The 13,329-nt window shown below is 35.4% G+C and overlaps 1 protein-coding gene across 6 annotated transcripts; it reads right to left on the bottom strand.

Moving 5' to 3' along the window:
• Positions 1–4,072: 4,072 nt before the first annotated feature.
• Positions 4,073–13,203, bottom strand: LOC112047525 (keratin-associated protein 9-1-like). Of its 6 annotated transcripts, XR_008252189.1 has the most exons (13): positions 11,313–13,203; positions 10,727–10,997; positions 10,488–10,517; positions 10,334–10,405; positions 9,984–10,022; positions 9,746–9,781; positions 9,000–9,038; positions 8,397–8,435; positions 8,009–8,206; positions 7,698–7,751; positions 5,297–5,368; positions 4,549–5,087; positions 4,073–4,163 (listed from the first exon to the last, which is right to left on the bottom strand). XR_008252189.1 is itself a non-coding variant. In XM_052889859.1 (12 exons), the coding sequence occupies exons 1-12, from the start codon at positions 11,354–11,356 to the stop codon at positions 5,007–5,009; spliced, it is 975 nt and encodes a 324-aa protein (XP_052745819.1). In that variant the 5' UTR covers positions 11,357–13,203; the 3' UTR covers positions 4,073–5,006. The 6 variants fall into 6 exon arrangements, 3 of the variants coding, with proteins under 3 accessions (XP_052745819.1, XP_052745836.1, XP_052745829.1); XR_008252190.1 differs by lacking the exon at positions 9,984–10,022; XR_008252191.1 differs by lacking the exon at positions 5,297–5,368.
• Between the last annotated feature and the right edge of the window lie 126 nt (positions 13,204–13,329).

Raw genomic sequence — 13,329 nt, forward strand, 5'->3', positions numbered from 1 at the left:
AGGTGGAAGCTGATCCAATGGCCTCCAAGCGCTTTTATCTTTAAGGAACTCATCAATGTTGTAGTAACCTCGACTAAGTAAATGTTTTTTAACACATTGCTTAAAGCTATGCATTGGCAGGTCCATCACAGTCTTGGGGATCTTGTTATAGAAGAGTACACCCAAACCTACAAAAGATTTTTTTACTCTTTGGAGACGATATGCAGAAATAACTAACTTATGCCCGTGTCTAGTAAGACGTGGGTTTAAATCTCCTTTTCGTTTGTACAAATTAATATTTTGTCTTACATAGACTATACTGTTATATATATATTGACAGGCTACTGTTAGTATACCTATTTCTTTAAACTTTTGACGAAGGGACTCGCGTGATTTTAATTGATATATTGCTCGAATTGCTCTTTTTTGAAGTACAAATATAGATTGTATATCGGCAGCCTTGCCCCACAATAAAATACCGTAAGACATTACGCTGTGAAAGTACGCAAAATAAACTAGCCTAGCTGTATCAACATCAGTGAACTGTCTTATTTTTCTCACTGCAAATGCCGCTGAGCTGAGTTTACCAGACAGTTTTTCTATATGAGCACCCCACTGAAGTTTACAATCCAAGGTCACTCCCAGGAAAACTGTGGAACTCTCCATTTCCAGTGTTTCACCATCGATCATTATAGACTTTTCTAATTTTATTACATTTGGCAATGAAAACTCAATACATTTAGTTTTCTTGGCATTTAAAAGTAGATTATTTGCAGTGAACCAATGCGACACATGCGACATGGCACGGTTTACGTCGTCAGAGTTATCTTTATTTCTGTCCGTCTTAAAAATTAAGGATGTGTCATCAGCAAACAGTACAATCTCACATATGCCGCTGACATGGAATGGTAAATCGTTTATGTACACTAGGAATAAAAAAGGACCCAGAATTGAACCCTGTGGGACGCCCATTTTGGTAGTGGAACCGTGCGACTTTATATCATTTATGCATACCTTTTGTGTTCTATCACTGAGATAAGAGGCAATGAGATCAAGCGCAACACTTTTGATCTGTGTGGCTTAACTTGAGTAAAAGAGTGTTATGGTCAACACAATCGAACGCCTTGGACAGATCACAGAACACACCAATAGCATTCTTAGAACTTTCCCATGCTTCATAAATATGTTTTAAAAGTTTAGCCCCTGCATCAGTTGTATTGCGACCTTTTGTAAAACCATACTGTTCAGGATGAAACAAGTTATTTAAATTAAAATGACATAAAAGTTGATTTAATATGATTTTTTCAAAGACCTTGCTAAGTGTTGGCAATATTGTAATCGGTCTATAATTATTAAGATCTGATTTGTCTCCTGATTTAAAAAGTGGTATCAATTTGCCATGCTTCATTAGGTTCGGAAAAATACCTAAGTCCACACATTCATTAAAAATAATGGCTAAGTGGGGAGCAATGACATCAATTATATTAGATATTACTTTCACTGACATGCCCCACAGATCTCCAGTTCTTTTTAATTTTAACAAATTGAAAGATTTTTTAATGTCAGATACAGTGATATGGTGAAATTCAAAAAGATCGTTGCACTCTTTAACATTGCCTCTTAATAGTCTCTGGGCTTCCGTAGCAGACGAATCCAGTGAATCTGTTAACAAGATAGGAACATTCTGGAAAAAATCTTCAAAGGCATTAACAACCTCGTTATCAGTGTTTACCTTTTTGTCATTGACAATTAATTCAAAACTCGTATCACGCGGTTTGATTTTTCCTGATTCTCTATTAATTATATTCCAGGTGGTTTGTATCTTGTTCTCAGACTCAATTACACACACTTTTTTATAAATGGTCTTTTAAAATTTGATTATCGTTCTACTAGACAAAAATTTTTTTAATTTTTTTTTTGAGACGTTGTTACAAGAAAGTTTTAGTTTTTAAATATGTTTTTGACAATACAATACTAATTATATTCCATTTCGGGAAACAGCATTGACTCTCTAATAACAGATTAAGGTTCACTTCTTGCTAGGGTTGTCTTACTTGTTGCTCAGGTGATAAATTCTGCAATAGGTAATTTTATTCTTTGGTTATATCTACTAAAATACCATATAAAGGCAACATTAGTATTTATATGAGTAGGTACATAAAGCAACCAACCAGTAAAATCTTTTTTTCAAATTTGTGAATGATATCTTTCTCTTACACTATTGGACACAATAAAAAAAAAATTATATAAATATGTTAAAATTAAAATTTTATAAATATTTTAAAATAGGGGAAGCCAATGGGGAATTCCTATATTATCACAAACAAGAATGAATACGATGAAAAAGGATTCTCACCGGGATAGATGGGCAGGCATTGTCTTTGAGGCGCGGAGAGCATAATGTTAAATTAATGTAATCCTTCTTAAAATTATCACTACATATGCAGCTGTATCGTGATGGCTTGAAATTAGGCCTGTTAATGCTGTTTAGCCATTTTTGTCTTAAATTATGATTTTTTGGAAATCTGAAAAATATAAAATAACTATACTTATAGAACATAAAATAATTTATTAATTTATACGTTTTCGCTTATTTCGATGACATAGCAAAACAAATCATCACACTCACTATTCATCGATATTGTAAACAACACTTTCCCAACACTACGTATACGGTCAAACCAAAACTCGTGAAATAATACAATTCTTCAACGGATTGCCCATAAAACCACGTATTGTAAAGCTTTAAATTAGTCAATAGGCCAAATTAAAAAAAAATACCTTTAAAATACTCAATATCAACAGAAAAATCAAAGATTTTAATATTAACTTGTGAAATGAAATTCCCGCTAGTTTTGTTTAGGTTTTGTTGGTGCAGGCAACAACTGCACACTTCACCATTGTATAAATTTAATTTATTTTGCGATTCACAAGCTTATTGGTTATTATTTCCGTAATAATTCGAATACCGTTACACCGGAACCACAACAATAGCCATTTTTGGTCACTAAAAACAAAAGATAATTTGGTCACAACTGACATAATTGATGTTGTCATGTAAAATATGTCTAACCTCTTTAAGCAATGACTAAAAAAATATCTATCTCGCTCCATTAAGGTAGCTTTATTTAAGTTAGAGAGGTTACGAAAAAATTTTGTTTATTCTTTAAAAAGTTAAATCCTTGACCAATTTTGACGTAAAATGCCACAGGTCCATATATATAGGTGTCAAAGATACAACCTATGAGTCATGATACCCCTGTCACGTATGGTGTTTGCTTATGGTACTAACTACAAAAAGTTTTGATTTACCAAGGATTTATTGTAGCTTTGCAACTTTGTTCGTAACACTCCTGATGGTTTAGCGATGAATGAAAAACCCACGACTGATGCACCTTTTCTTCCACGCACTCACGATTATACGCCCGCGCAGTCTTTCCCCTCGTCGCCCGCATATCATCAAATCAAATCAAATCAAAAATCATTTATTTCAAGTAGGCTCAGTTTACAAGCACTTTTGACACGTCAGTTGACTATTTGTAAAGATTCTACCACCGGTTCGGAAGGCAGGTTCTGCTGAGAAGATACCGGCAAGAAACTCAACAGTTGCTCTTTTGAAAAAGTCATACAGTATTATAATTTACAATTGATAACAATTACTGTTTACATTTCTTATAGTTTTACTTCCTGTGTGAAGGTGGAAGCTGATCCAACGGCCTCCAAGCATCTTTATCATTACGGAACTCATCAATGCTGTAGTACCCTCGACTAAGTAAATGTTTTTTAACACATTGCTTAAAGCTATGCATTGGCAGGTCCATCACAGTCTTGGGGATCTTATTATAGAAGAGTACACCCAAACCTACAAAAGATTTTTTTACTCTTTGGAGACGATATGCAGAAATAACCAACTTATGCCCGTGTCTAGTAAGACATGGGTTTAAATCTCCTTTTCGTTTGTACAAATGCCCCCCGGCCCGCGCGGAATATCGATAGTATTACGAACGAAGCCAAGCTATACCGCAGCTCAAATCCTGCATCCGACTCAAAGGATTCTTACTCTGTACATCATATACACTATAGAAGTCTTGAATTTTAAATGCTTTTTATTAGATAAAAGTTACATTAAAATTTCATTTTACATTCCTTGTCTCCGGAGCGTGTCTGAATAAGTGCAGCGCTATCTGAAATCAATTATTAAAACTGTTATGTTTATTTGTAACTAGCCGACGTGGCTTTCCATTGGTAAAATTATTTGAAAATCGGTTTAGTAAATCCTAAGTTTATCCCCTAATACCTCACAAACATACACCCTTTACTTTTTTTAAATATAATACCTACATAAACGATAAACCTATGTATGGAGCAAGCAACATCGGAAAATCAAATTATAGTAGGTAATTTCAGGACAAGTTGTTGTTGACTTTTTTATTCCCCGGCATTATAAACTCTAGCTAGTTTATAATGGCAGCTAAACAAGCCTTTCTAAAATTATATCTCGAAAACATTGCCAGATCTGACACTATTATTAAGAAGATGGAGAGAAAGCACAATTAAGTTACAAGTTACCTGATAAATCTTTTGATCAAATTGATCTCAAGGTCCACGGCAAGAAAACTCGCACACATTCTTTATGGTTTGCCCACGGTTTCGTCAGGCTTAACTCTTGTTTATTGTTTGCCCAGGGTTTCAGAAGGCTTACCTACTTATTGTTTATTGTTTGCTCATGGTTTCGTCAGACTTAGCTTTTGGTTATCGTTTGCCGAGGATTTCGTCAAGGCTTAAACTCTTGATTATTGTTTGCCCACGATTTCGTCAGGCTTAGCTATTGTTTATGGTTTGCCCACAGTTTCGTCAGACTTAACTCTTGTTTATTGTTTGCCCACGGTTTTGCCAGGCTTAACTCTTGTTTATTGTTTGTCCACGGTTTCGTCAGACTTAACTCTTGTTTATTGTTTGCCCACGGTTTCATCAGACTTAGCTATTATATATTGTTTGCTGATGGTTTCGTCAGACTTAGCTCTTGTTTATTGTTTGCCCACGGTTCCGTCAGATTTAGCTATTTTTTGTTGTTCGCCCACGGTTTCGTCAGATTTAGCGCTTGTAACCTGAAATAAATGTTACTAATTATTATTGTCCACCCGGCGACGGTGCATCGCCAGCAACATTCTTATTCTTACATCACTTTGGATATCCGATAGCTGGTTTGCCGCGCTTAGCGCAAAAGCGGTATTACGAAAATAAAATCAGTTATTTGATTTTCGTGTGTGCGACGTATTATAGTAAGACATCATTTTATGAAATATCAATTGTTTACCGTAGGTCTATGCACAAAACACCCCGTGCACACAGGCACATCACATTCGCACTGGATAATTTTCTTCTTTTTCTGCAACGTGGATATTTGAATTATTTTTTGCATGACTACCAAATAAAACTGCCGTTCACAGAAAGTAGAATAAACTAAGTATTAATATTAACTTTATAAACGCGATCTCCGCGTCAATTCTATTTTAGCAGCAAAGCCTACATATAGGTACGTTAATAACTAACAGACCTAACTTAAAGTTATGTGTAGGTATGTTTGTTATTCCTTTACGTCGCAGCTGCTGACCTAATTTGGTTGAGCACGGAAATAGAATATACTGTGGATTAACACATGTTGCTTTTTATCCCGGAAAAATCCATGGTTCCCTAGGGATTTGTGAAAAACTAAATGCCACGCGGACGAAGTCGCGGGCGTCCGCTAGTTGACAATCTATTAAAACCAAATTAAAACGACATGAACGTCCGTTCGATAGATCCAGAGCAGCGCAAATGGATAAGACAAAAATTTAAAAACTTTTTATTTGTATTCTATCTCTTCTATCGCCCCGAATTTTTGTAATTTTACTAAATTTTTACTTTCTAATCTCTACTCTCTGTTTAAAATAAATAAAAAAGTGTGTCAGCTCCGACGCACGAATGGAGTTTACTCTTTTCAATAGCAACGCCTGAAAAGTGAAAGGTGCGCAACCGAGGTGCAGCGCTGCGTGCGCGCCCGCCAACAGCGTGCACGTGCGTGCGGACGCGCTAGGCATGTGCACGCTATGGCGGCTACGTACGGTGAAAGGTGCGCAGAATAGGTTGCGCACAAAAAACGTACCGAGGGGTATAAATGAAAAATCGATTGTTAAGGAGTAAACTCCAATAAGTTATGAAATGACATGCGTTACGTTTTTTGTGCGCAACCTATTCTGCGCACCTTTCACCGTGCGCTGCGCCGCCAACAACTTGCACATCGCACCCATGTGCACGCTGTAGGCGGGTGCGCACGCCGCGGCCTGCTGCACCTCGGTTGCGCACCTTTCACTTATAAGGCGCGAGTATTGAGACGTGCTTCGAGCTAACTTTTTGTTTTATTTAACATACACACTTTTTTTTGTTGGTAAACAGTGCACATCGAGTAGGGCTTTAGTAATACTTATGTTAAAGAAGACTAAATGTATAGAATTGTAAAATAACTAATAGACTTTATAATATACTTCACATTATATATTTTACTCTTACAATGATATAATCATTAAACAAACAAGCCCAATAACATATAGTATATAGGTATAGTCGCCTATACAGCATACCCTATGTACGTCTCAATACACTCACAGCTAAATTAGAAAGTTGCGCACTAAAGGTGCGCACCAAAAACGTGACACTTTTTCGTTAGTTCAGTTGGTTTTACCCCTCGGATTTTTCTCATACCGGGCGCCTTATATATAAAAAATCGATTCTTAAGGAGTAAACTCCAATAAACTCCAAAAAGAGTAAATAGACAAGTAGAAAGTCAATAGCAGTACTAGTATCGTTATGTATTTTGAGCAAGAATGGATCTAGATTTCATAGAAGTAGATAAATTATTTAAAAGTTTTACATATTTTCTTTATTTTTTCGTTAAACATTGTTAAGGGAGCTGATGTTTGTTGCTGCTGAGACAAAGTTATATTAACGTCAAACAGTAGTATTATTTTGTTTGAGTTAAATTAAATCTACAATTAGAATATAAGGGTTTTTTTTTATTCTTTACAAGTTAGCCCTTGACTCTAATCTCACTTGAACCGACATAAAAAAATCTTTTACTACAAGAAAGCCACATTATTTGTGAATGACATTTTCACGGGAACGGGAACTAAACGAGTGACTGTAGGACGTCAGGTAGTATTCAATATTTAAAAATAATTACGTAGATAACATAGACCTTTAAACAGCTGCAATCTGCTTGAGATTGAGGACTTTTGTCCATGTTTACTTTTTGGATCCAAATCTGCTCTCAATAGCTGACTTCATTACTGAACTTTGCTGTAAAATAATTAAATACTGTGATCAGATTTTGTCATCATCATAGCTACTAGCTCAGGTATGCAGGTTTCCTCACGATGTTTTTCCTTCACCGTTTGAGACACGTGATATTTAATTTCTTAAAATGCACACAACTTATAAGTTGGATGTACATGCCCTGGACCGGATTCGAACCCAGAATATCTATGTTAAAATGTATAAACACACCTAGACACTGGAAAACATCCATGCTCATCACACACACATTTTCTAGTTGTGGTAAGCAAACCCACGCCCGTGGTGGCAGGAAGCAGGTCCACTATCCACTGCGCCACGTGATCGTCAAGTTAATAATGATACATGTCAAAATGGATTAGAAAGTAGAATTTATTTAACAAACATACCCCTGGGCAGGCTTGATTAGTACATTTCTCCTCCCTAGACTCACACTTCACCGTCTATAAAAAAAATAGTAAAAGTCAATAGTGTCATAAAATAAACGACAAAATGATGTTCAAAACTCACGTGATATTAGGTCGGAGTATGCCAGACTAGTTTCGAACCCATTTCCCATTTCAGTTTGGATCGTGCCGCGATGCAAGAACCAGCTCATGACTAAGGGTATGGGTTCGAAACTAGTCGGGCTTACTCCGACCTAATATCACGTTAGTTTTAGCCGTGTTTCATAATCAATTAATAGATATAGTTTACTTACTTTAGGGCATGTTTCTTCAGGTGGAATGTAAGACTTCCTCCTTCGCGGTGGTCGACACGGTGGGTTGTGGAAGCATTGGGATGGGTTGTTGCATGGCGCCCCCGCCCTTGCCGGCCAGTAGCATGGCATGAGATAAGGGAAGCAGGAGGACGGCGGCACACATTGTGGTAGGTGGTGGCAGGAGCGAGCTGCCATGGGCTGACAAATGTAATAGACAGATATATTATATTTATTTACTATTAGATATGCACAACAGAAAATAATTAAGTTATTTAGAGTGATTATACAACAGATAAGAAGTTTGGGATACGTATTGTGCAGTTTAAACACACGATGTTCGGAAACGTAATAAGTTTCCATCCGACTAAATATTAATAATTATACTTACTTTTTGCAAAATGCAGCTCGATCTTGGTGTAAGTTCATTCTGTAACATTAAAAGATATTTTGTGTTATGGTAAGCACAATCGCAAGCATCGGGCGCGTCGCATCAAAAGTATTTAGAATTTTACAGTAGATAAAATCCGTTCGGTGCAAATTGCGATCCGTACGATGTGGATCAGTGGACGCACTTTTATAACTTTCTGTACAAAGAATACTAAAATCCGTTTTGCTACGATGCGTCCGATGCGTAACGACTAATGATGCGGATCTGTTGACGCCTGCCTTTAGTATAACTTTTCAAAGGGTTTAAATTTCAATTATTTAATGTTGATTTTTATTCATAAGTGAGTGGACGGATGTAGTAAGTAATGAAGTAAGTGATTGAACGGATGATATTAATGTCCAGTCGTAAACGTCGCTGAACCCATCATGACATAGAATAGAATGTGTCTGAGACGAACAAATAAATAAAAGTAGTTTCAAATCTACTTTAAAGAGTATGAAATAAGTTATAAAAACACTGTCTTCGGTTTATAAAATGCACTCTTGTCCTTCTAAGAACCTATAGTTTCATTATCAACTATTTACTACATTACCATTTACTTACAGGAGAAAGGTCGAATGTTGTTTTCCTTTTAAAGGAGATCTGTAAATAAAAAAAATATAAAATTCATTAAAATTTGATTGGCCATATGAGTGTGAACAGAGAAAATTTTTCCTTTCTAAGATCCTTTGATTGCTATAAAATATTAGCATTTGCTTTTTAATAATTATACTCGTATATTGTACAAATACCAACCAATTCTTTTTATAGCTGAGTAGGATATGAGTAGTTTTGGGTTATGCAATTGTATTTAACGATCAGAATTCTTGCCATAAAGATGCCTTACGACTTGGGAATTTTCTCTCTGTTAGGGCAAGGGAGTCTGTTTAAAAACTTTTGTTTGTCTGTTTAAGAACTCCTCTAAATTATTGACATAGGTATTAATACGTTAATTCTATTAGGTACCTTCATGCCATAACAGCTATTACAGTCAGTTTTACACTTTGACTTTGCACACGGTAGTATCTGGAAAATATGCGGAATTATAAACTATTTGTTTAAATTACGTGCGTTAAGAATTAATAAATATCTAAATTAAATAGCTTCGGAGAGATCACATCTCCCTGTCGCACTCCTCGCTACAAGTGCAATTGGACTGGTGGACCGACAGCAAGCGAGTCGCAGGGATTCACTAGATGCAAGCGGCTCTGGATCGTGATGTTTGGAAGTCCCTACAAAAGGCCTATGTCCTGCAGTGGACGTCCATCGGTTGATATGATGATGATGATGACCTAAATAAAATATATAACCTTGCAAATACACGTTCCTCGTGGGCATTGGCTGGGCTGAAAAAAAAACGTATTTAATTAAATAAAGTACCTGACATATTAGTTTGAATATGAAAATATACCTTGATAATTTCGTACAATAGAGTCTTTTTATGACTATGTACTTTATTAACTATAATATAACTAACTAAATAGCTTCTAATATATATCTTATATTTTTTGTCAATCAATATGTTATTATATCTACTATTAAACTTACAGGTGTTGAGCAAGGCAATGAGCATAGACCGCGATCTTCCTATAAAAATAAAATATACAAATATGTTGGTTATTGATTAAAATAAGCAAACATTTTTTTCTGAAGTTTTGTAATAAAAGGGAAGACATTTGAAAATGTGAATGTAATCTGCTTACCCCCCAGCAGGTGGACCTATGCTATGGCATCACACTGGTTGCAGAAAACAAGGGAATGCAGGCGGATCAAACCTGTGTTGTTTGGAAGCCCTTAAAATTGCCCTTTATGTTCAGTAGTGAATGTCCCGTCTGACAACGATGATGATGATGATAATGATGATGATGATGATGAACCTGCTTAAAATTGTTACTTACACATAAGAATCCACATTTTCGACTGCAAAGTGAGCAACATGGATTACCGCAGCAACTTTGACAAGCGTTACACTGAAAGAAAATTTCAAGTTAAAATATTTTATCAGTTTTCTCAAAGTATGTCTAATATCCTTCTTATCTGATTCGTTGTTACCTTGAGGGAAGCCGGCAAATCCGTGTTACTCTGTAATTAAAACATATAATGAATAATATGTAGTAACACCTAGGTAAATGATTGATATGTAGGACCGGTTTCACCACCTTCGTGTCTAAATGATAGTCTAACCGTAAGTTTTGTGACTCTCTTACTGTATCTATACAAATATTATAAAGAGGAAACATCAGATATTCATCAGGTGGTAAATCGGCCCTTAGAGTTGTCAAAATTCTAACCTTATGTTTACAGCAGCGTCTCGCAATGCATATCTCTATTATGGCTGTCTGAGGAAATACTGGATCATCATTATCTTTTTTGTGTTTTTTCTTTGGAAAGTCCTTACCAACAATGGCTATATTTGACAATCCAAACATGTTATGTTCACGATCGAGCCGTAGTATTGTCGATAGGCATTTCTCTGAAACACTATCTTTGCTGTCCATCACATCGCCGTTTTCATTACTATCCAAAGAAGTCATAGAACTGTTTCGTGTTAGATACGGAGAACTGAAATTAAATATTGATATGACCAGAAGTTCAGATTCTTTTTCTATAAATTGTCGAATAAAACCTACAACTAAATTAATTGAGATTATGTGAAAATCATAATGGTAGCAGTAGTCGATATTTTGCTGGCCAATGTTTATTTTGTTTCACAGTGCCGTATTAATTCATTTCAAATTAGTCTTCAGCTCTATTATGTCTTATTTTGGCACCTGTCAACGCGTAAATATTTCTGGAAGAGTTTTTAATACGTCTCTCAACAGTGCAACAACAATTTCAATAAGTACTAACATATTATATTTGTAGGTGATAAATTACCTAGAATTCGAGGATTCCGTGCGTTCTTCAGTAAGCCACTTCATTTTTGTTAGCTTGAGTTTGTTTGGGTTCTCATAAGCGTTTCCATCTTCAGTCTCTAATTCATTTTCATGAATCGACTAAAAAATTTTGGATGTTTAACTACTATTAAACCAATAATGTCTACTGTATAATTAGTTAACTTTATCAGTCATTGTTTTAATAATTTTCTATCTACTAGTACTTCCTAATCATCATCATCATATCAGCCGATGATCGCGCACTGCAGAACAAAGCCTTTTGTAGGGACTTACAAACATCACGATCCTGAGTTGCCTGCATCCAGCGAATCCCTGCGACTCGCTTGATGTCGTCAGTTTACCTGGTGGGGGGTCGACCAACACTGCGCTTTCTAGTGCGGGGTCGCCATTCTACTACTTACTTCCTTTATTTTTACTGATCCAAGATCTTCCACAAGAAGATTATTTTGGTAGTGTTTATGTGATACTGTAAGTTCGTGAAGCGCTTTAGATCTTTCTACTTGTATTGACTTGTCCTCAATATTCTGTAAAAGCAATAAGTGTTGTAAAAAAGGTTTGATGAATTTGATCTAGAATTAAGTCATAACTTAAGTCTACTATATAGTTCACGCCGCTGATTACTAACTTCATGCTGGTTTACAACTAGTCTATAAGAGCAACAAAAATTTGAGTATGTTTTAGAATTTCCATTACTTCATCAGTATTCTCATTTTCATCCTGAAATGATTTTCGCAATATTCTTCGGTCTGTCGAGCTTACACCGTCGTTCCAAGACATGTTTTACTTCATTTTTACTGAGGTTTTACTTCATTCATCAGGCACCACATTTGTGAAGAAATCATGTTGGTCTGATGCTGATGAAAACGAAGGCTAGTACATAAAACTGATACACTATTAACAATAATCAAAAACAGTATAAAAATCATTAAATATATATAATAAGAAGTTACAATTTTGTGTATTAGCCATTGTGGTGGGCTGATTGCCGATTTAACGTTTACTTAAAGATTTAAATTACAATTTTCATTTTTATATAATTAGATTAAAATTACAATAGAATAAAATCATGGAGGAAAATTTACATTCCCCCATGATTTGGTGAAAAATACGTCAAATGAGAAAATTGACAAATTAATAATAGTTTTATTTTTTGTTAAAATTGTCAAAATATAATGTAAGCTTTTTGGATAACATTAGCTAAAAAACCACAAAATAGAGGTGAAAACAACTCCAAATTAATTAAAAACGGAAAACGGCGCAGGTACTTACAAATTCAAATTCCCATTTAATATGAATGAAATAAGTTGTTTTTTTCGAAATGAGAGAGGTCTCGACAACTGATGCTGCTGATACTGTGGACGCGTTGTAAATAAAATCCGTTAAATGCAATGCGTTCGATACTTACGTTGCGAAAATGTAGACGCCTACCTATAAGAAGTCACTAGGGTTATGACTAATGTGCGTTACCTATAGATAGCGTCATTGTCCCAGTCATTTGAGCAGTGCCGGATGAATGTAACTTGAAGTCTTATGCAATCTTCCTCTTGGCCCCCTTATCCATGTGTTATTCCTCCGAGAATGATTTCACATGTTTTTCAGAAGGTTTTAAATTTTTTTTTCTTGATTATCTCAAGTCCTTAGTAGGTAGGTACTAAGCAATTGCATAAAGGCCAATCCAGGACAGCATTTGGTACTAATGCCTACAGCCTATCTATAATATGGTTACCTGTTTGGATTTTGGAATATATTCGGGGAGTTTTGAAAATGCGTATTTTTGCCGCTCGCGGCGCCACTGGCACTAACTAGCGTTTTGTGATTTGTCTTGTAACAAGTTTTATATCTCCTAAACGCAGGCGTGTCTACTCACAGCAATACGGAGTCCTTTCACTGTAATTCCTAGATTTCGAAATATATATATATATATATATATATATATATATATATATATATATATATATATATATATATATATATATATATATATCTATTCCTATCAC

The sequence above is a fragment of the Bicyclus anynana genome, chromosome 3 (genome assembly GCF_947172395.1).
Source record: "Bicyclus anynana chromosome 3, ilBicAnyn1.1, whole genome shotgun sequence".
NCBI classification, from domain to species: domain Eukaryota; kingdom Metazoa; phylum Arthropoda; class Insecta; order Lepidoptera; family Nymphalidae; genus Bicyclus; species Bicyclus anynana.

Excerpts from the sequence above, each read along its gene's own strand:
- LOC112047525 (XM_052889859.1), bottom strand. The coding sequence starts at position 11,356 with ATGAAGTGGCTTACTGAAGAACGCACGGAATCCTCGAATTCTAG. Across the intron at positions 8,207-8,396 it reads CGAGCTGCATTTTGCAAAAA|CCCATGGCAGCTCGCTCCTG; the intron begins GTAAGTATAATT and ends TACATTTGTCAG. Across the intron at positions 7,752-8,008 it reads CTGAAGAAACATGCCCTAAA|ACGGTGAAGTGTGAGTCTAG; the intron begins GTAAGTAAACTA and ends TTTTTTTTATAG.